Source organism: Anguilla rostrata, chromosome 9 (assembly GCF_018555375.3).
Source record: "Anguilla rostrata isolate EN2019 chromosome 9, ASM1855537v3, whole genome shotgun sequence".
Classification (NCBI taxonomy): Eukaryota; Metazoa; Chordata; class Actinopteri; order Anguilliformes; family Anguillidae; genus Anguilla; species Anguilla rostrata.
Window position 1 is genome coordinate 17,328,366 of NC_057941.1, and position 22,405 is coordinate 17,350,770.

Sequence of the window (22,405 nt, forward strand, 5' to 3'; positions counted from 1 at the left end):
GTTAGTCATAGGTTGTCTAAAACCTGCTTAAAACAAGGTTTCAACCTTGCTTGCTGCTGCCATTGCTTTTGATGTCAAGTCATATAATACACACAAAAAGATAAAATAAGGCATTTATCCTCTCCAAAACCTCATTCATCTTCCTGTCAGTATCTTTTCTTTTTCATTTTTCCCTTTCTCCTTGACCATTTCTCTTTCTTTTTGTTCTCCACAGCCCACTTCTTGCCCTGTGCATTTCTCTTTCTTTTCAACCCTTTTGTATCAGGTGTTTGTCTTCTGCCTGCTGAACATTAGATGGCGCTGACATGTAAAGTCTCGCGACTTGATTATGGGTTAACTTCTTCTCAGCAAAGCACTAAATGTGTTAGCTCCATAGACTGTTGGTACTGTATTTTGAATATCAACAAAACACATTTTCAGCTTACAAAAAATGGCAAGTTACGCACGCATACAAAGCACTGTCTATAATGTAATGATTTGACACATAATGTTTGAATGGCCATATTCTTTTCCGATGGTAAGATGGAAACACATTGGCAAGTTACTTGAAATAATTTTGGAAACATTGGGTAGCATTTATTTGGAATAGAGCTTGTTTAATTTGTTTGAGGTAAGATAACCAATATTGTTTGTAGTAACTTCTTTTTTTTAATCAATATTTTCAATGCCAGGCCTAGATTTTGCACGTTTTAATCACAGTGCTTTGTATGCATGAGTAACTTGACATTTTTGTACACGGAAAACTTGTTTTTGTTGAAATATAATTTCTTTTTACTCTTTCTGTTGTTTGTGTTTCCGACTGTCAAGTGGCAGCCCTGCAATGCAACATGTACTATGTAAACAACATGTACAATGTTAGGAAATTACTAAATTTTATTATTGCCACATTGTCACGATTAAAAATATATTCTCAAGCAACAAGAACATAAAGCACAAAAATGAACTAGGTTCATGTTTTTGTTCCCCAGTGTGTGTGCAGGGCCTTTATGGGAAATGAGTTTGTATCTTCATGTTTTGCAAGTTACTAGGAGTCTGGGCATCTGCCAAATAAGCACCAGTAACAATGGGCACATGTGACAGAGGGGGTGGTTTTTCACATTTATCCATTTATAGATCATAACATATTATTCAAGCATTTCAGGTAAGAAACTTCACGTAATGGAACAAACACAAACTTCCATCCGGGAACGACTACACCACCCCTGCCATCCATGGTTAAGGTTACCGCAGGCAGCTATCTTTGTCGTGTTTATGCAGAGGACAAAATACCCACAAATTACTGTAGATCTGGTGAAGTGTTGGTATTCTTTATTAAAATACTGCTGTACACACAAATATTGCAAAATTTGAGACGAACACAATAGGGTCATGATACAAACCATTTTCTTGAGGAGGTGGCACAAATATGGTGTGTGTCTGTGTCATGTCTGTGTCGTTTCTGTGATGCGTCTGTGATGTGTCTCTGTGTTGTGTCTGTGATGTGTGTTAACACGTGTGTGAGAGACAGGGTCTGGCCATTTATCAGAAAAAGAAGAGACAAAATGCATGATTCAAACCCCCTGTTCCACTGCTCCTCCTCCTGGGATCAGAATTGAGTCTAGGCCGCCAGCAATCAAAAGTCACAGGACATTCTCTCAGCTACCGAAGCCACAACCCTCCCTTTTCCAGCATAATAAAGGGCCAATCACATTCCAAATACTACTTTTGTTGAAGATTAAGCTCTATTCATCAATAGGTCAGTGAAACTGTCCATGTTGTTTGGAGAAGCCCTGCTCGCCTCCAAGCCTGGGTCATTAAAGAGATACTTAAAAAGCACATAATCTGCAACAGTGAGAGCATTTTTAGACACAAAATAAATAGTCCACAGGATATAGCAGGGAGGAGGCCATCTGCATCCCATCATGCCTCTGTGCATGGCCGCTGTGAGGAAATCTCAGTGTTCCTTTTCCTATAAAATCACGTAGGCGTGAAATTCTCAAAAACATACAAAAAGACAGAATCAGATAACTTTTAGCCAGTTCGGCTTATTCAGGTCTCAAAAGGAGTTTGGAATCCATCCTGGACAGAAAGGACGTCTGTCCAGAGAGAGAAAAAAAATCCACAGCAGTTTGAGAGAATTTGTCCCCGGGCTGTCATCAGTGCCTGCAGAATGCAACCAAGACCAAAGGCAGAAGCATTACTTGCATACTGAGGGGAAATGCCTCGCATTACCCAAGCCTCTGTCAGACCAATGCTCTTACCCCCTGCTGGATCAATACTTCCTCCTTACATCAGACCAATTCTGAAACTGAAGAGGTGGCGAGACAGGAGAAGAGAACAATCAACGACTCTGTGTGGGGGGGAGGGGGTTGAAGACGAAAGTGTGGTGGAGGAAGTGAACCTTCTTACCCATAGGGCCAGTCCCCCCCCCCCCCCCCTGCCGATGGTCCAACCGTGATTCTGTTGTAGATGCAGCAGAGGGCTTTAGAGGTTTAGATTTGGTCAAACCCTTGGGGACACAAAACAAGAATGGCCGTGAAGCGACCACATCCTGTCCAACAGGAAGAAATAGGTTTCTCCTCTCTGACAGGTAGAAAGACGATGCCTTTCCTCGCCAATAGGAAAAAAAAAAAAGACCATGCCTCTCCTCTCCAACAGGAAGAAAGATCATGGGCCTCCACTCAATCAGGAAAGAAGAACACGTCTCTCAACTCCGGTAGGTTGAAAAACAGTGCCTTTCCACTCCAATAGGAAGACCAGGTCTATGCTCTCCAATAGGAGGAAAGACTATGTCTCTGCTCTCCAATAGGAAGGACTATGAAAGAGCCAGCTTTCCCCTGCACTCCGAAGACCACACACAAAAAGACTTTTAAAAATAAAATAAAATTCAGTGCATCAACCACAGGAATATAAAACCCCAAATAAAAAAATAAAAAGCAGGAAAAGTGAAACATCTGGTTTTTGTTCCCCGAATCCGAAAAAATCATCACAGCCCCTTGTGTCCGGTACTGATGCTCTAGGGTCAAATTTTCAAAACTTAAAAAACGAGCCCGGAGAAAAAGACCCCTCCAGACAGAAAACTGTACCAGGCTGAGGTGTAGCGTTTGCCCTGGCTTCCCGGTCCCTGGACCTCAGTCTGTCAGCTGCAGTGTAGCTCCAGTTTAAACTCCTCAGTGCGTCCTGGCCCGAAGGCGTCCGCCTGCACCCGCAGGCGAGCGCTGAGCGCAGCTACAGCTGGCCGTTGGCGGCGGCCAGCAGCTCCTGGAAGGTGCTGTCGAAGCAGCGCTTCAGGTCGGAGTAGGTCACCACCAGGATGCTTTTCTCGTCCCGCGACACCAGGCTGATCTTCTCTGGTACACCTGAGTCCAGCTACGTGTGCAAAGGGATGCACCCGCACACGCGTGTACATACACACGCACGCACGCACAGAGACACGCATGTATGCACGCACACATACAGGGACACGCATGTATGCGGGCGCACACACATACACAGGCATGCACACACACAGACACACAGAGACAGAAACAAAGATAGACTGGAGGTTAGTCAGCAAAGGAGCAGACAAGGGAGTTAGACAGCAAGGAGCAGGTTACGATTCCGAATCACTATTGATCAAAGAACAGGCTAAAAGCAGACTCGCTGTCTCTTATGGTCGAAAATGAGGAGGGAAAAGTCTGGAAACGTAGTTCAGTAGCTGATTTAAGGGATGGTCATGATGCAGCAACATTAAGTACAAAGCACCTCAAAAGGTATAAATATTAAGTCCTAAGATTTTAGTTGCATTAGTTTTAAAAAGAATCAGTTTAAATTGGGAAATAATTTTTTAAGAATTACTTTTTTTTACCATTGAAACATTACACAGTCTCCACAATATTACATGGTGTATAACATGAGGATATTTACATAGAACAATACAGCACAATACGCAGCGCAGTCAGGCCGTGAGAGCTCACCTTATTGAGGCAGGAAACGATGTGGCTGAGGTCAATCCAGGGGGTCCCCGCGTCAGTCACCTGGTGGAACAGGTGATCTCTGAAGAGCTTCAGCAGGTAGCGGTCCCCCGTCTCTGACCAGGTGGGATCCTTCTGGAACCTGTGAGGCACACGCACCATTTTTTTTAATACACCGATGCTCAAAGCCCACATTACACGCGCACAGCGCACACCTCAACCGCTCTCCGTTCCTCAGCACGGCTGTCCAGCACCGCACAAGCCCTTTCAATGCTTCCCGCTCTCGAAATCAGTGCGACTGAACTGTGAACTGAACTCTGAAATGGATGTCACAGTTTTTACTGCTATGTGCTCAAAGAAAAGGAGGCTCGGGGCATGAGAGACACTTTCTTTTGACTGGTTTCATTGACAGGCTAGCCAAAAGCATGGTGTAAATAAACGGTGTGAATGAGAATGGGCCAAACCTGCGTTCAGTTAAATCCATTTAAAGAGTTAAACACTACACATTAAACACTGTTCTGTTGGGCTGCTATGGAGAAAAGGCTCCTGTTCTTACTCCGGCCTCTCGTTGATGGTTCCCAGCTTCGCCAGTAGCCGGAAAAGGCGTCCATTTTGCACCTCCTGAAAAAAACAGAGCAATAGTACAGCAGGCGACTGGAAGAAAAAGCTAGGGAAAAAAAGACTTCCTCAGAAGGAGAAAAAATAATCAATTTTCAGTGGTCTCATTTGCCTCAAGTATTTCCATGGATGATTGAAGATTCCAAACCAGCCTTTCCAGTAAAGCCAGGGAGATGACCTTCCTCCCCTTTTCAATGCTGCTAAACAGCCACACTAGCAGCCAAAGCTTTTAATGGGAGTGAACAATGTCATCAATGACATTGGAAAGATAATTATCACCATCACACACACTGTGAAGCCTGTAGAAAAATGCAGTGTGTTTATCAATTTCTGCCTCCAGCATGGCGAAGATTACATCGCTTATTGTTGGAGAAGGAACATGATTCTCTCCTTTTCTCTTTAAAGCAGGCTCTCTTGAAAGGCAGAGGCTCGTAATGTTCAATCATAAAGGTTAGTAGTTCATACGCAGCACAGACATATTAAATATTCATTTTGCTCCTTGAACGGCCCTCTGTACCTTGGCCAAGTCTTCCTCAATGACATCATTTCTCATCTGTGAAGCATCCAGCTGGGTGTAGAACCGGGCGCCAATCATGGGCATGATGTCATTGACGCTGCGCAGTCGACTCTGCTCGGTCAGGAGGTACCTACGGGACCATGAGCTGTTAGCGTGCGTCTGGTCGTGTTTGTGCATGTGTGCGCACGCATGTGTATGAGTGTGAGTGTGTGTGTGGGGGGGGAGGGGCGCAAAAAAATGAGGTTCTTGCAAGTTTTCATATGGTTTTCTATGGTTGGATATCCAAAAACATCCATAAATGATCAGTTCCTCAAAGAGGAGAGGTACACTGTTGTATATGAGACAGGAGCACAGCTTTATAGAAAGTGTCTTACAGGAGCTGGACAGAGGAACACAGAATCTTACAGGATGAGGTTCTTGAGGTCAGAGGAGTAGTTGATTGACACAAGCTCCATAGCTTTCTGGAGGTTCTCTCTCTGAATCCCAGCCAGTGAGTTACAAGCCAAGGCCAGCACCACCTTGCCCAATGAGATGAGATCTGCTTGCTGCCACAGAAGGAGAAAGGTCACCTCACATACACTGCAACTTCTAAATAAACAGGCATCCTCACAGAGAAACAACCACACACTAAATAAACAGACACCATTATAGAGAAACAGCCATAAATAAACAAACACCATCAACTTCTAAATAAACAGGCATCCTCACAGAGAAACAGCCCTACACTAAATAAACACACCCTCATACAGAAACAACCAAACACCAAATAAACAGACACCATTACAGAGAAACAGCCATAAATAAACAGACACCATCATAGAGAAACAGTCCTACGCTAAACAAACAGTCGCTCTCACAGACAAACAGCCATATACTAAACAAACAGTCACTCTCACAGACAAACAGCCCTATACTAAACAAACAGTCGCTCTCACAGACAAACAGCCCTATACTAAACAAACAGTCGCTCTCACAGACAAACAGCCCTACACTAAATCCAAGCAGTGCCTTACCTGGTACTGTGCCATGAGGGCCAGAGGGTTGGCCTGACTGCTGTCAAACGTCAACACGTCAAAGACTCCGACGCAGTTCACCCGTAACCTGCAAAAGTGGGAGAGAGCACACTCAACACAAGCCGGGCCCATCCTCAAACAAGCCCCGAATACGGACAGTACAGCCTTTACACAAGGCTGCGCACTACGCACGCGCAACATTCCAAAGACTGACCAGGCTCCGAACCGAACGCGTGCGGAACCTCCCGTGTGTGGGTGTGGGTGCGGGTGCGTGCGTAAGAGCGCGAGCGTACCTGGTCTTGCCAGTGATGAGGATCTTGCTGGGGTCCATCACCCTGCAGGCGAGGCCGGCGGTGTGGATGGTGCGCAGAGCCGAGCTCAGCTGGACGATGTAGGCCCAGATCAGCGACTCGGGCAGCAGGCCTGCGTGCTGGCGGGGCGGGGGAGGGTCGGGCTGGCCTGCTGGGGACACGGGGAGGGCATTGAGTCGGCTGCATCACCGACCGCAGCTTTCTGTCTGTCACTCTCCATCTCTCACGCGTGCACAGAATTAGTGTTGGAATGGAATTCTCACAGTTACACTGCGAATGGAAAAACTGTCCTGCACTGGCACACAAACAACATCAACGGGAAAATGCATCTTTATATACACATACCCATTCAATTGTGTCCAAATAGTACAGCAGCATCCCTTCTGTCCAAGAGCTTTTTAGGTCTACCCTTCAGACTTTTTTTTTTTTTTTTTTTTTTTACAAACAACTACATTTCATTTGCATTTAGGCATTGAGCAGATGCTCTTATCTAGGGCAAGTTATGTTAGTGCATACAAAAAGGTCTAGGCAACAAAGAGCAGATGCCAAGTCATTAGAGTCACAACCGATCGTACCATAAACAGATAATATACTTACAGGCTGTCAACACATAAAACTTCATCTTGAAGTTAAGCACCATATGTAGGTACTGAGAGACTGAGACTATAGTGCTCCTAGCAGTAAATGGGTTTGAGATGGGGCTTGTAAAGAAATGAGCTGAAATGCAATTTTTACGTTTTCATAAACTATTTTGATGTTTTTTTTTTTTTTTTTACTATTTTAATATGGCTATTAAAACAGAAATTAACCTGGCATAGAACAGTCGGCAACCGTGTCAGTCAGGTACTGTACTTCACAACAGAAGAATTACAAAGACAAACATTATTTATAAACAGTCATTTAGACTGCATCAACATTCAGACCACATTGCACCAGTTAGTGACACATGTCCCTGACCCGGTCCCACTCACCCCATTTCCTCTTGGTGAAGTAGGAGTCAGCGGTTGGGTCGTTGAAGTGGCGGGTGAACATGGTCTCTGCCCCCGCGTGGAAGTCGTAGGAGAATACCAACGCTGGGGTGGATTTATAACACAATTTCAAACCATGTTTTAACAGCATGGAAGACGGGCAAATTTCTTCTCTTACGGTTGCCTACTTTGTGAGAATTTAGCACATGTTGTGGACACGTGATAAAGCTTGTTTTCAGGACCTACTTTCCATCAGTGTGTGTAAAAAAACGGACCTTTTCAGACTAAACATAATGCGGTATTAGCCCAGTCTCTCACTCACAATGGTCTCCAAAGGCCTTGGTGGTGAAGACCTCTCTCAGTGTCACAGAGTTGGAATGCTGGATCTTTTTCCACATGTCCACTAGCATCATGCACTTGGTGTTCAGCAGTCGAAAACCTGAACAAAGGGAGGAGCAACACATGCTGAGCACAGGGAAAACCCCATTCACATGATTCAATTCTAAAAGCACAATTCATATTTATATTCATTACTCGTATTCATATTCATTACTCTCACAAACAGACAACCTTCCATTACCATCATAATACTTAATGCAAAACAGACAAAAAAAATATACATTTATACCATTATGCCTTCAGTTTCTGTGTTTGTATGCACTGAAGTGTTTTAAATGCATGCATATATACAGTAGCCTCCAAAGTTGAGACCTCAGCTGTATTTAATACATGTGCGTTAAATAACAGATCTGTACCCTTACCTGTAGTATGAAATTACAGTATTTAAGAGCTGCCATGCACATGTATGAGTGTCTGTGTGTGTTTGTGCGCACATTTGTGTGTGCGTGCGTGCGTCTGTATGTGTATGCGCATCTGTGCGTGTGTGCGTGTATGCGTCTGTGCGTGTTTGTGTATGTGTGTGTACGCATCTGTGTGCGTGTTTGTGTGTGTGTATGCATCTGCGTGTGTGTGTATGTGTGTCTGTGTGTGTGTGTATGCATGTCTGTGCGTGTGTGTCTGTGTGTGTGTGCACGCGTGTGCGTCTGTTTCGCACCATGTATCCTTCTCAGACAGTACGGCAAGTCATCTTTGCTGTTGACTGCTTTGTAACAGGAAGTGATGTAACTGAAGTTGCTAGTTTTCTGCAGGCGGTTGGGTGGGGGTAGGGGCTCCAGGGGAAAGAGGCTGTGATAACTGTCCACTTCTGTGGGAACCCCTGCAAGACAACAAGATACTCACAGTATCTGCAGGCACACAGCCAGCACTACTTTAGCACAGTTATATTTCTTTTCTTATTCGTCCTTCAGTAAACACTAGAAACATGCATTTCCACCAATATAAAGCACAACTACACATTAGGTTGAATTATATTCCATTAGTCTGTTTGTGGGCTGATTGCACAACTGTTTACATTCACTCTGGCACTTGCTTAAAAACGAGCCAGAGGCATATTAGCCATGATTTCGCTTCCCTATAATTACATTTTTACCATAGACACTTCCTCCTAAAGCTGGGCTTTAGTTTTCTTTGCAGGTATTTTAGATTACATTGCAATTAAATGATTCAGTGCATTATCAGTTCTTATACATAAATAATACACTACCTCGTTTCTAAAATGTTTTTAAAAAGGCTGAACAAAGTGCTTGGTTTACTACGATTTACATTATTTTAGACCATGTGGATATACGGACAACACCTCATACCTGCAGGTACTCCAGGTGGTTGCGTCAACATTGACTTAGAAAACCACAATGCAAACAAGAGTACGCAAAAACGTTCCTCACGCTATCCAAACAGTCAATGCATTGTACGCTGAGCACAAGATGGGAGTTCCTGTCTGTATTAAGTGTTGCCCGCACAGCACTGAATTTGTGCTATTCACGTCAACAGTGTTAGGAAACCGAAATTATCATGTACGGTCATATGTTCTGTGACTTCAGGTTGAAATGCCACGCGCATATTTGCTGCAAAGAAAAAAAGTGCTTTTTCTTTCAAATTGTGCGGTGAATGACATCCATCATACCTACTGGAGTGGTTTTGTAAGTAAAATATAACCTGCAACATTTCTGTACACTTTTAGAAAATGCAGTAATTCCACATTTTAACTGTGAGGGCAGAGAGAGCTACAGACTGTGGCAAAAAATAGGTCCAGCCAAACACTGGTATGTTACAATGTTTTCTGGCAATGTTCAGTTCTGGCTGTTTGCACATTGCTAACCTGCACTGTGAAAGTTAATACTGAACCTCTAATGTTATTACAAAGCAAAACCACATCCCTACTTTTAACATATTTCCTTGTCCCCTACAATAAGCAAGCAATGTCTTTATCGAACACAGGATAGTTTGCATTGAATACTTATTCAAGAACAGGGAATGTGATTGGACCATGTAAGAAACTTAGTCTGAATACACTATTACAAATTAAAATGTGAAAGTTACAGATAGAATACTCCAAAATTTCCTTGATAAATAAGGAGAACCTATAATGTATTCATACTCCAAATACTAAGCCTTAAATGACTGACTAAATCTTAAATGACTGACTCACACATTTACACATTGTGTTAATTAAAAATGAACAGATTTTTGAATTGCTATAAATATTCCAATGAATAAATAAAAATGTTGAATTATTTAAATTTTCAGAAAGATTTTGGAAAGCTATGAATACATTTTTTTTGGTTACTACTACCTAAATTAAGACAACAAATCATTACATTGCAGTTTAATCTGAACCAGGCAACTTTAGAAACATCAATTATTAATTTATAGTGCATGTAAACAATTCATTACGTGCCTCCAAAGTTCAAACCAATAAAAACTGAATAGATAACAGAAATTTTATTTACCAGGATTTTCTGATTGGTCGATTTGTGCCATTGTTATTAGGTGCCGGTTGATCAGCTCCTGTGGAAGGGATGAGAACAACATTAAAGTCATTCAGCCAATCAGCTGCAGCCGTCAAACACCCACGAGAGAGGAAAAGGGGATGTTACTCTTTGAAATGTAACTACAGCAGGCTGAACACTTTGCAGACAGGTACAGTTCAACAGAGGAAGGAAGGTAGGTTAAAAGAAAGGAGATCAGGGAGGAAGGCAAAAAAAAAGCAGTCAAAAAAAGCAGGACACAAATTCGACTTCTATTTGGGATAAGATTAACACACCTGTTATGTTTTTTTTTTGGTTTTTTTAAGTGGCAGCCATGAGAAGTAGTACTACAATTTTCAGTCATTTAGTTAAAAACATTCAACTCCTATTCAGGTTCAGAAAATCCCATCCAAGTTCAGGTACTATATAAAAAGACCAAATCCAAAGCCAGTATTGAGTAAGATCTTCCCAAAGAGCTGTCACACCACAATCCCACCCATCAGAATTCAGTGACTACCAATTAACGTATGTGCCTATTTATGGCCTGAAAAAAGGACTCATTGATTTTTATTTTATTTTGGTCCAGGAAACAGAATTCTGCAAATTCATTACTCATGATCAACTGTCACTCCTGGGGAATAGAACCACAGTTTGAATCCAGTTTTGTGGATTTAATTAACATTTAAAAGGGCATAAAAGAACAGGAAACCAGGGGGCGCAAACTGCATTTCCTTCCAGTCCGAATTCAGAAGAGAGAAACAATGTGAGGGTAGAAGACAGAGAGAGGCAGCACTGTAGTCTGATTAAGAAACTGGGCTTGTAACTCTGAAGTGGCAGGACTGAGCAAAGAACTTAACCTTTATACTGTATATCTTTAAAAAAATGAATTAAAAAAACGATAAAGAAAGTAAAATAAAGCACCATAAGGCACTCTGGATAAGTATGTCACACACTGGCTGGCAGGGTACAGGGCTACTGGCATCAAACTCACTTTCCCCTCCCCCCATATACTCTCTCTTGAGGTGCTTATCAACTATTACACACTTTAAGCTGTGAAGCTGTAATCAGGCAGACTTTGCTCACAATCAAAACAGGTTTTGATTATAATCATACCGCCGTGTTCTTCATAATATCGTTTGTCGCGAAGTGCGTTTTTCGTCTTCGACTGCGACAATTAAAGAGATCAAAGACGTACCTGTCGGAGCTCGTCGGCCATGAAGAAAGAGGGCGCGTTGGCTTTGGGCTGCATGTACGCCACGTGGGGCGCCGTGGGGGGGTAGATGTGATAGGGGGGAAACACCTGCGGGTAAAATTTAACTTCAGTGATTCTGGTTCACCAAGCATCCCGTCCTGTTGCCTCAACAGCGAGACACAAACCATGTCTGAACTCAGCAGATGATCAGAGTGAATATGCATTCCCATGCAGATACAGAGAAATAAAATTCATATCCCCATACGACTGCATATCCAAACCGAGAGAGGCAGGGAGCATTACAGAGACCCCATGAGAATGAAGCCCAAAGGTTGGAGGGGAAAGGAGTGGTGACATTAATGGAGTGGGGAGTGACTCAAAGTGTGGCAGGGAGAGTGGCAGTGGCAGAAGAAATAGTTTTGACACCCCAGATGGAGGCACTAACAAATCAGCTTTCAGCACCAGCTCAGAAATGGCAAAACAGAAGGCAAGAACAATCTTCTCTATACTTGACTGTTACAAACACATTTAAATGAAATTATATAAGATATTTGATTAAAATCTATATACATACACACAAACTGTTGAAGGTTTTATATTTCATAATTCTGTAACTGTTCATGTTGATGTTAGTGGTTGCTCTGAACCTTAGTTCAGGCATTGTTTATTTGGACAATGAAAATCCATCTTATAACTAATAAAGCCCTATTCGCAAGTTATATGCAAGGAGGTCCTGCAAAGTTATTTTTACTGATTACGTGGGAAACTGCAGCGGAGCATTCCCACGAGACAAAAGATTCCCTGCGTTCTCACCCCAGTCACTGACCGTGTCCTGGTAATGAATGGGAAGGGTCGACAACAAGGAGAAAGTAGCTCCAAAATTCCAGTACATCCATACCAAATTAGTATGATGTAAGGGCCTCTGAGTTTGACTGGAAAACAGCAGATAACTCAGGCTGGAATTGTTACTTTCCCCATCTGTAAAAATTACAGACAGGGATGACTTGTACAGGCTAAAATTACAGGACGTCGTGGGGTAAAACTAGTCCTGTGTGAACGGGGCTTAGGACTGAAGCTTGGTGATGTGCATGATACAGAATCAAGGAGCACCATGATAAGTATCAGAAAGAAAACAACGATTCACCCTTTTCAAAATGTACAGAATCAAATATTTTAGTTAGATAACTAGCAAAAACAAATGCGCTGTCATTTTAGTCCGACCACTGAGACCACTGCCATTGCATTAGAGCATTTCATATGCCTGATTATAATGATCACAGACATCCTTTTTTAAATTCATATTTCAAGGCACATATTTTGGAATATGTTCTATGTTCATATTTTCTATACTCAAAAAGCACCACATTATCTCAGTTGGAGCTCTGCCAGTTTTTGAGACTAACATGAGGGAGGGATGTCAATTATAAAAACACAACACATGCGATTGCAAACGTTGTCCAAAATACTCCCATCCATATCGTGAAAAGAATATGTATCTTGAAAACTCTGTATGCATGAAATGCCTCAGGATAGACATGTTCTCTGCAACACTTATTACAGCAGTTATGTGCTACTTAATTTCAGAGCATTCAGTCAGATAACATAAAGCATATAATGTGCTTCTCCTGGCACTTCCTTTCAGATAGCACGCAGAGAGACGTGTTAAAGACTCCCACATAAAATGCTGCCTTTTGGGAGAAAATTATGAATTGCATTCAAACATGCCAGGCTGTGAAGAAGAAAATTTTAAAGAGATATGAAACAGATATACATTATATTTCGACATTTTGCATAACTACATTTTGGATTTTTCTTGTGCTCTTCCAATTGCAAAAAAAAAAAAAAAAACTTAATTTTTTTCTGGGATATATTCTTCCCTCAATATTTTACTATTTATTTACTTTAAGCCATTGTATATTCAAAAAGGTCTGCAATGACCTGGCACACACAATATGAAGCAAGGAATGTCATAAACAACCTGAACTTTCTCTGTGACTTCTGTTCTCACAACTTCCTGTCGGGAACATACCATCCCAGCCATAGGTGCAGGGGTGTTGTCTGTGTAGAAGTAGGTGGTCCCACCCACAGTCTCCTTTTGGATGATATGGGCAGCTGCTCCGGGGTCGGCCAGTGGAGTGGAGGCACTGGTGGGCACCAGGTAGCTGGCGGGGTTGGGATTGGGGTTTGGGGTATGGCTGCGCCGGCGTGGGGCTGGAGAAGTGTGAGGGGTGATTTTGGGGGAATGGAGAGGTGAAGACCCAGCTGAGAGGGACATTCCTGCAGGGGAAAAGCGATAATACATCATTCCGTACTCAACACAACCTGCCTACAAAATAAACCTGTTTCGCCACCTGCTTATAGGAATAACCCAGTATACACCACCTCTGCAACTCATACCCAGTTTACACCGGCCGACTGAAATCCTCCCATCCCTGGGCAAAGCTTGAGCCAACTGCGTAGCAGCCCCAAACAAGGCAAAGTGCACTATTTTTTTTCAAAAATTCCTGATGTTTTAGGTTTGTCATCATTGTTCAGTTCAAACTCACATCTCTACAGCAGAGCTAACTCAGAGGACACCACCTGGCTACACCCCTAACCCAGTCAACACCACATCAAGTTTAAAGACGTCACTACCAACAACTCTAAATGAGCTAAATTCACCTCAAAAGCAAACCTGATGTCCGTGGTGGTAAGTTACAAGACAATGATTACAGCAAATCAATTTATCATTTTAATTTGAATTGACAGAAAAATAATTGCATTCGGCATCAATAATTCTGCTGGGTTATGCCTTAGTAAGAATGCATGACAGCCACTTGGGATACACGAGTAAGAGTGTGTCTCATTTACCCAGTCTAGGACACTTCTCTAGGGCACGGAGCTGGAGACTCACCTGGCGCAAGGGCAGCCACAGTGGAGCTGCCCAGGGCGGGGTGGGAGAAGAGCGGGGAGGAGAAGGCGGGCATGCTGGGCTGGGAAATGGACGCCACGCGAGGCCCCGTCGTTCCCTTCGGAACAAACTCGGTCGCCGTCGGGTTCGGAGCCTAAAGGAAGCATCAGAGAAGTAGACTACAAACCTCTTTAAGGAAACAGCCGTCACACACACCCTATGGCCCGAGTCCCTCGCCCCAATTATTTCAGCACATGTGCAGCTGAACAAGCCTCCCTGAACTAGGACGTCTAGCCAATGAAATGATGCAGTTTTGCGCTGATGTAGTGCCATTATCTACGGCAGTTAACCCTGGGCATGGAGCTACATACAGGCTTTCCAGTTGTTTGCTCTTCAGAGGCAGCCTCCTCCTCAGATGCGAGAACCTGCACATATCGATGGAACAATAAGTCTTCTGTATAAGCAAACATCTTACTACAAATGCTCATTCAATTGCCCTGTCTTGAATAAACCGAAGAGTCTGTTTTTTGTGAGAGACAAACTCGACACTATACTTGACCAGAGTACCCCAATAGTACAAGTCAGGCTTTTTTTTTTTTTTTCTGCAGTGATCTTGTAAATGTTCCTGTCTGGGGAAAAATGATGTATGAACTGTTGGAAGAAAGCTACTGACCATTATAAGCCTGAGTATAGTTAAACATTGATATCCAGAGCACAATTCTGAATTCTGTTGATACTAAATGTACAGAAACTGAGAGCGCAGCCTGCACACCATTTAATGTCACTTACCTTACTTAGCAAGCCAGCATAATCATTTGACTACAAATGATCTTTGTTCACTTCAGAAGCTTTGTTTGTATATAATAAATTAATTATGTGATAAATCATTTGTTTTATGCTTTATAGCATAAAACAAATCTTTGAGGGAAAATTAAAGCAGCTGCCAAAAATGTGGAAACAGAAAGAAGTTTAATTCCTTGGCAAACGCCACTTCATTTCTATTACCCACAGTGCAAACACGTGAGCTGGGGAAACACCACAGACATAAACCACTCAATTTGATTTCCATAAATCAATGAGTAACCTTAATGAAACAAATTAATGTGTTCTTAAATCAATGATGTCAGCATTTATAATATTTTAATCTTTATCATTAGGAAACTATGAGGTTCCAAGTTCTGAGTCGGAGGTCACAACAGCTTGTTTGTACATGCATCATTTTTGTCAAATCAGACATGGACAGTCGAACTGTGAAGACTGATTCCCAAAAAGCCTGTTTGGTGACAGATATTTAAATGAGCATCTCTCACTGAAAATTTGGAGTAGACAGATATTGTTAATATCACAAAAAATCTGAGATTCTCACCTTCACTGTCATTTATAAAACCAGAAATATGTTTCGGGGTCAAAACAACTCAAAACGATGGAGCAGGTCACGCCAAAGCTTATGTAGCCAAACTAACCCTGGCCCAATGACAAGGAGGAGCACCAAACACCCTTTTCATGCCCAGAAAAACCCTGAATCCCTTCCTTCAGGAATCATTTGCCATATGCTATATTACAGAAATTGAAAGCACTAGTTGACCTGCATGATAAATCCCTGGAATGTCAATATGGGACAATTACATTTTATGGCATGCATCATAGCCATTTCTGCCATAATGTGGTCTTCAGAGCATAACTATTCAATAGATATTAAAAGGCTTAACTGGAAATAAAAGCTCATTAACAGCTCGTTAGGAATCTGGTTGACCATTTTCTCCCCTTTTCCAACCAATGAGAATGTAGGAGATCAGTAGGCCAACAATATCATTGGTCAAACCCACAACTTACTCTCATTGTTTTAGGACCTTCGATGGTGTTTTTGCACTGAATCAAAGTATTTAATGCGTAGGCTGTTCGTAGCAGCACTTGAAGCACTTGTCACTGTTGCTACAATTGTGCATGTTATTTCAACTATTTCCTCACTGCAGCACATGAAATCTATTAATTTAATTTAATTTAATTGAACATTTTTGTTTTTTAAACTCTGATTTCTTTCTGCTCAGCAACTTCAGCCAATATTTTCCATGGAAAACACCTAACCAGTAATCTGTATTATTTTCCCCTTATAATTCATCAAAAACAATCGTTTAATAGATTCACATTCGTCCACAGTAGACGGAGAATTTCTCTCCGTCCTGATATCCAAGTTGGAAACGTGCACGTACACGCAATACTTGTGACATCACAAATGCGTCAACCCTATCATGGTCCACTACGCAAAGAAGCGCAAATTACAGGAGAGAGATGTGGTAAATTAAAACCGTAGCACACAGAAAGCCGTCTGGTTTGGGACATTATTGTGACAGTTTGTGTGTTGAAGATGGCAGACTGCGCAGTTTTAGGGTGCAATCTGGAGGAAGGAACTTCGTCACCAAAGCAGCCCATTCTAAAACAAAAATGGGTGGAATTTGTCCATAAAAATCATGTTGATGTACCTGACAGCATAGAGGGAATCCACACTTGTATTGCACATTTTACACAACTGTTTCCAGAACCTCGTGCAGAAGTCAACGGGTTTTGAAGAAATTAATTTTTAATCCAGATGCTGTGCCTACTCTATATCCCAGGACCACAGCAACAAGCATTGTCAATTTGAAAAATTCATAATTCTGGCGTTCTCAATGAGAGTAAAGGTGTAGAGATGCTACCAAGCCATTTTCAGGAGTTTGTTGAACATTTTTTGGTGGATAAAGCATATTAAACAAATTATAATTCAATATAGAATTTTTTTAAAGGTTTTAAAATACATCTTGAGGGTAACTGAGGACCACAGCCATGAAGCCAGTGTGTCTCGCATTATTTAGGTTCTCTCAGGCTTCCATTTTTGTATGTTTGCGGTGGTGGGAGGGACACGAGCAAGCTGGCCGTGTCTAACTCTGGGACGCAGCCCACTCACCTTTCTCCTCTGCGCCAGGCTCAGTGCAGTGAAGTCGCTGAAGAGGGTCGACGCAGGCGAGCTCACAGCATCTGCGCGAGAGCAATGTGAACAGCGCTCAGGGTTAGCACAGCCGCCGTTTCAGAAAGCGGTCCATCACTGCCCGAAGGCATCGCGGCTGCTGGTCTCGCTACGCAGCAGTCCTGCCCGGGGCACAAACTCATAGCGATAGTGCGAGTTGTGCCCTTTCTCACAGTTTGTGCCGAGCCATTCCAGATGTGTCGAGGGCTCCTTACCGTGTGAGGTGTAGCTCTTGGCACTGTCATTCAGGAGGCTGGGAGAACTGCTGCTGCTGGCCATTCGCTGCAAAGCAACAAGAAGACCATGAATACACCACCACAGCACAGAACCAGTTCCAAACTAGTCTATCACACTGCTCATTTTAACACGGATAACACCACCCTCCGAAAAAACTACAATAAGTGTGAAACAGCCCTACATGACAACATGAAATTACAACAATAGAGAAACACAAACCCAGTGATGTCAACATTTCAAAATTAAAGAAAAAATATGAAAGTCTCCACAAAAGAACATGATAACCAAATCAAACTGATAAGATCAAAATACTTGCAGGCCAGCTTTTACATTTGTGTTTTGTGGTCTTAATATTAACTTCAAGGAGTCCCTCGGAGGTTCTCGGGTGTCATATCCAACTATGGCACTGACAAAAACCCATGCTACGGAAGAGTCCTGATGGTGCTTGCGTTGCCCCAAAAAATCCGTACTAATCAGTTTCAGGATAATGAAAAACGTATTTCACACAACAGGTTGTGTAAACACCAGAAACACAGATGCCTGCCGAACGAACCCTCCCAGACGCCAGCCAATGCTACCGCTGATTGCGTCTCACCCAGCAGGGCTATCAGCCCGTACAGGCACAGTAGAGATTAAAACCCAGAACGGTGCCTTGACTGGATGAGCTATCCAGCAGCCCCTAAGCTACCGAGTGGATAAAAAAGTACATAACACAAGGTATTCAGCCTGCCTCCTCTGACACGCAGCTTCTTTTAAACAGCAGACTACTTTTTCTTACATGTGGCTAAATTGTTCATTTTAGTTTGTTTCTAATCAGATAGGGGAAAATGAAAAAGTGCCTAAGGAATCATAGTTTTTAAACCACAAGCCACTGTGCCGAGCAGTCACTACTTTAGTCATGGCTACAGACTAAAAAAAGCTGAAAGCTCTGCAAACCACAATACAATATAGATAACAACTACAGTAACAACACTCAACACACAACTGTTACAACAAGGCAAGGACAAACTCAGAAAAATGTCAAGACATAATATTTTAAAAATGAATTCTAAAAAATAATATATATATACACACACATATATATATGTACTGTATATGTATATGCACACATATGTCTATATACACATATATATAATATATAAATACACACATATATAAATATTTATGTATATACACATACATACACGTACACACACATATATACGTGTGTGTGTGTGTGTGTGTGTGTTACATGTAGTAAACCTTACATAGTACCAGATTTAATATAGCAGGCAACATAACGACATTTAGCTTTCCAGCCTCCCCAATGATCAAACAATTCCCACTGTCACGCTGATTTTCCAGTTACATAAATGTACCCTTGCCTAAATAAGCCTCCAGCTTGTATAGCCAGTGTTTTTTTTTATTAATTAAAATGAAGCACAGATGTAGGCAAAAGAAAAACATAACACATAAGTACCCAAATTATGGCATACACCTGACTTCAAGTTTGATAAGCCACTGCATCAAGGAGTACTTTGGTTAGGGTTATATCAGTACCTGCATCATGGAGTACTTGGGTTCAGTGGGGCTCCCAAACCCATTGACCCCAATGAAGCTGCTGCTGAAGTAGGAGTTGGTGAGATTGGTGTCAGCCAGGGCTCCACCATCCATTCCAGGGACTACAATGAAATACAGCAGGTTTATGAAATCTTTACACACCGCTGACCACTACACAGGCCACTGCACCACAAAACTAACCAAAGCTAGCCAACATCCTTTCAATTACCCTTACAATCATCCTTACAGTGAACTGTGATAGAACGGCAGTAGTCTATATAAAAACGCTAGCTCCATCTGATATATAAGCTATATCAGTTCACTTCAGTGCTTAAATTGCATTTCCAAATATTACTTATATTCTCGTTCTTTATCCGCACTTGAAAAAACACACGAAAGCAGAATTAACAGTTCCGTTGCAGAATCCTGCAATTTTGACAAGAATGAGTCAAATAACTATATAAAATAGTAATATTATATAGAAAAGCGCGCACAATAAACGTATGAAGCGTTTTCCCTTTCGCTCTGTCCATGGTACTGATAGTTTAGTTTTTAAACAAACTTGTACTTCCATACTAGTTCTACTTCAAAGGGTAGCAGACTGAAGAATTCGTCCTGTTGCTCAGAAAAGGCCAAGGAAGAAACAGTCTTTAAAAACAAACAAAAAAATCCGTAGAATTAATATCAATCGCGACCTTCCTAGCCAGCTGTTACCAGTTGGCAAGCAAAGCTAGCATCTTGGGCAGTGGGATCTCCTGTCAAAGCCGTCCTGCGACACTCAGCCAATCACAGAGCGACTCGGGACAGACGTATTCAACTTTTGTGTCCAAAAATTAAAACACGCACTGAAGCCAAAACCGACCTGTTTTCGAACAATATTGTCCAAACTAAGCATCTCATAACTCAAATGTTTTTAATTCACTTAGTCCACTGTTCATTAGCTACCTATACAGCAATCTACCTCGATAAATAGCTTGCTCGCAAACTGCAGCTCGCCATTCTGAAGTATCATAGCTAGCAAGTCAATACTATGATGTTCTTTGCTAGCTAGCATCGAGCCAAGTAAACAAAATAAACAGTATAACAAATGCAATGACTCACTTCACGTTTTAAAACACAAACGGTTAGATAAAAATGCAAAATATCAATGCAAGATCATGCGGTGGTATGTAACAATTAAAACTAGTTAGATGGTTTTCCATTTCGTCCGTCCAGCTCAGCTAACAAGCTAACTAAAACAAACCAAAGAAGGCAAGTGAAATCAAGTGCAACTTTACGTGCTATTGTTGCATGTACTAATCACTAAGTCGCTTCTTTCCCTTTTTCTTTTTTCGTTATTTCCAGGTAAAGGTAGCAAACGTTGCCAAATAATTGCATGGGTCCGCATTATACTAGGAAATACGGCCTAGGAGAAGCCTCGGTCTCAATTTCTAAAAACATAACTAGCTAACGTGCTAACCAGCTACTAAGAAACCCGGGAAATAGCGCAAAAGAGATGGTGTTCATTGGCTAGGCCTCTGACGCTGCCGAGAACGATTTAAAAAACATGCTCACTGGTCAACAGCTGTCCATCCAGACCCGTGCCTGCAGGCCCCACAGACTCGTTCTTTTTTGGGCCACTTGCTCCCCCGCCGCCAGGACAGGCTACCGCCGTTCCACCGATAGGGTATCCAGCTGCCGCCACAGCTCCCCCAGCCATGGAGAGAGGAACAGGACTGCCTCCTCCACCATGCAGAGGTAGGCTCGCCACGGACGGGTCTTCGTGCAGAAACTGACACTCGTCTCCATAAAAGCAAGTCTTGTCCTTGGCGTAATATCTGCAGAACTTCACCTTGACGCTGGGAATTCCGACCCCCCCGAGTGGAGCAGCTGAAGCTGGGAGCCCACTATTCATGGCACTGCCGCTGCTACTGCTGCTGCCACCGCTGCCGCCGGAAGACACTCAAACATAGAGAGAAGCGTAGCAGACACCGAGCGGGTTCTTTAAAACTGCAAAGAGTATCCAGAGAGGTAACTACAATTAATATAATTCACATTGGCTGTCGAATCGAATGCCACTTGCGCTATATTAGAACGATATATTCTCTGCAATATCCATAAACACCAGGCGCCGTAGCCAAGTTTCCTTCTCTCACTGTGTTGTCTGTCCTCATCCTTTCGAGCCACTTCATTAAGCACGAGCGCACACCATTGCATTATGGGTACGCCAGCCACAAATTTGGCCGCACAGTTCAGATAGCTGCCTAGAGTTGTCCTGAACTCGTGCGTTTTCGGCTTTTAAGATGCGTTAGTTAGACATTTTATTTAGATTGGTTGAAGTAGTCGAGCTATTCTGGAAAGTGCATCGTGTTTAACGATTATATTATATTATATTTCTAGAAATTTTTATTGTTGAAATTATAACATGTATAACTGTGCGGGCGTATATTTGAAGAAAATACCTACGCCCATCAAGACGCTGTTTGGACGCGGCCGTCCCTGCAGTGTAACATATTAGTTAAAAGTTTTAAGATTCAGTGACATGTCTGATGCACCTTTTAGGGTGAAATCAGTAGTGTGTGTCCACAAAGTACCCTGAGCAGTGTGCAATGGTGTCTGATTTAAAAATGTAATCACAATAATTGTAAGTATTAAAATATGTGTACGACTGTGGTCAGCGCTTGGTATCTACTAATCTGCTTGTCAACTAGCCAGTGCGTCCGGTAATAGACCACACAGGAGTTGGAATACAACAAACTGGGTGCATTTAATTCCTCATACTCAATTTAGAAATCCATGCTGTCTATAATTCCGTTTGCTCATAGGAATAATGCGTGTAGGTGCCAAATTAGAATTTATTGTAATAGCCTGTCCAGAGTAGTGTATATGCATGGCATTTTTTCCTATTTTCTTAGTAAGGATTATATGTAAATGTTGTCCATTTTGACCAAGTCTGGTATGGCTGCAATGTCATGCATTGTACAATCTTTAAGATCAGACTTCCCCTCTGAGATGTCAAATCACTGTGAACATAATGATGAGAACAGACCGTTCAGCCCAATAATGCTTGCCATTTTCCTGCTACTAAAGGGTACCTAGTGCTCATAATTTATCTACGAACTATATAGTATCCAGCACTGTATCAAGCCTGGTCTTGAAAACCTGTCTCACCTACATCACCTGGCAGGCTATTACACAGTGATTACTCTGTGTGTGAAAAATACTTCCTAATATCTGTGCTGAATTCACCTTTTGCTAATTTCCATTTATGTTCCCTCATTCAACTGGCAGAACTCAACCTGAAGAATGTCTTGTAGTTCACATTGTTAATCCCTTTTATG

General features: G+C 42.2%; 1 protein-coding gene across 4 annotated transcripts; it reads right to left on the bottom strand.

The window, feature by feature from the left end:
- Positions 1-1,286: 1,286 nt before the first annotated feature.
- On the bottom strand, positions 1,287-21,309 carry pan3 (poly(A) specific ribonuclease subunit PAN3). 4 transcript variants are annotated; one of them, XM_064350691.1, is made up of 18 exons: positions 20,640-21,309; positions 19,086-19,207; positions 17,525-17,591; positions 17,250-17,320; positions 14,312-14,462; positions 13,397-13,695; positions 11,422-11,526; positions 10,209-10,266; positions 8,414-8,575; positions 7,682-7,798; positions 7,363-7,464; positions 6,374-6,542; positions 6,081-6,168; positions 5,473-5,612; positions 5,068-5,197; positions 4,489-4,553; positions 3,936-4,074; positions 1,287-3,348 (listed from the first exon to the last, which is right to left on the bottom strand). In XM_064350691.1, exons 1-18 carry the CDS (start codon positions 20,977-20,979, stop codon positions 3,208-3,210), a joined length of 2,466 nt encoding a protein of 821 aa, XP_064206761.1. In that variant the 5' UTR covers positions 20,980-21,309; the 3' UTR covers positions 1,287-3,207. The 4 variants fall into 4 exon arrangements, with proteins under 4 accessions (XP_064206761.1, XP_064206762.1, XP_064206763.1 ...); XM_064350692.1 differs by having other exon boundaries at positions 6,374-6,539; positions 20,640-21,308; XM_064350693.1 differs by having other exon boundaries at positions 13,448-13,695; positions 20,640-21,307.
- Between the last annotated feature and the right edge of the window lie 1,096 nt (positions 21,310-22,405).

Excerpts from the sequence above, each read along its gene's own strand:
- pan3 (XM_064350691.1), bottom strand. The coding sequence starts at position 20,979 with ATGAATAGTGGGCTCCCAGCTTCAGCTGCTCCACTCGGGGGGGTCGGA. Across the intron at positions 11,527-13,396 it reads AAGTCACAGAGAAAGTTCAG|GTGTTTCCCCCCTATCACAT; the intron begins GTTGTTTATGAC and ends TTTTACCCGCAG. Across the intron at positions 8,576-10,208 it reads CGACCAATCAGAAAATCCTG|GGGTTCCCACAGAAGTGGAC; the intron begins GTAAATAAAATT and ends GTTGTCTTGCAG.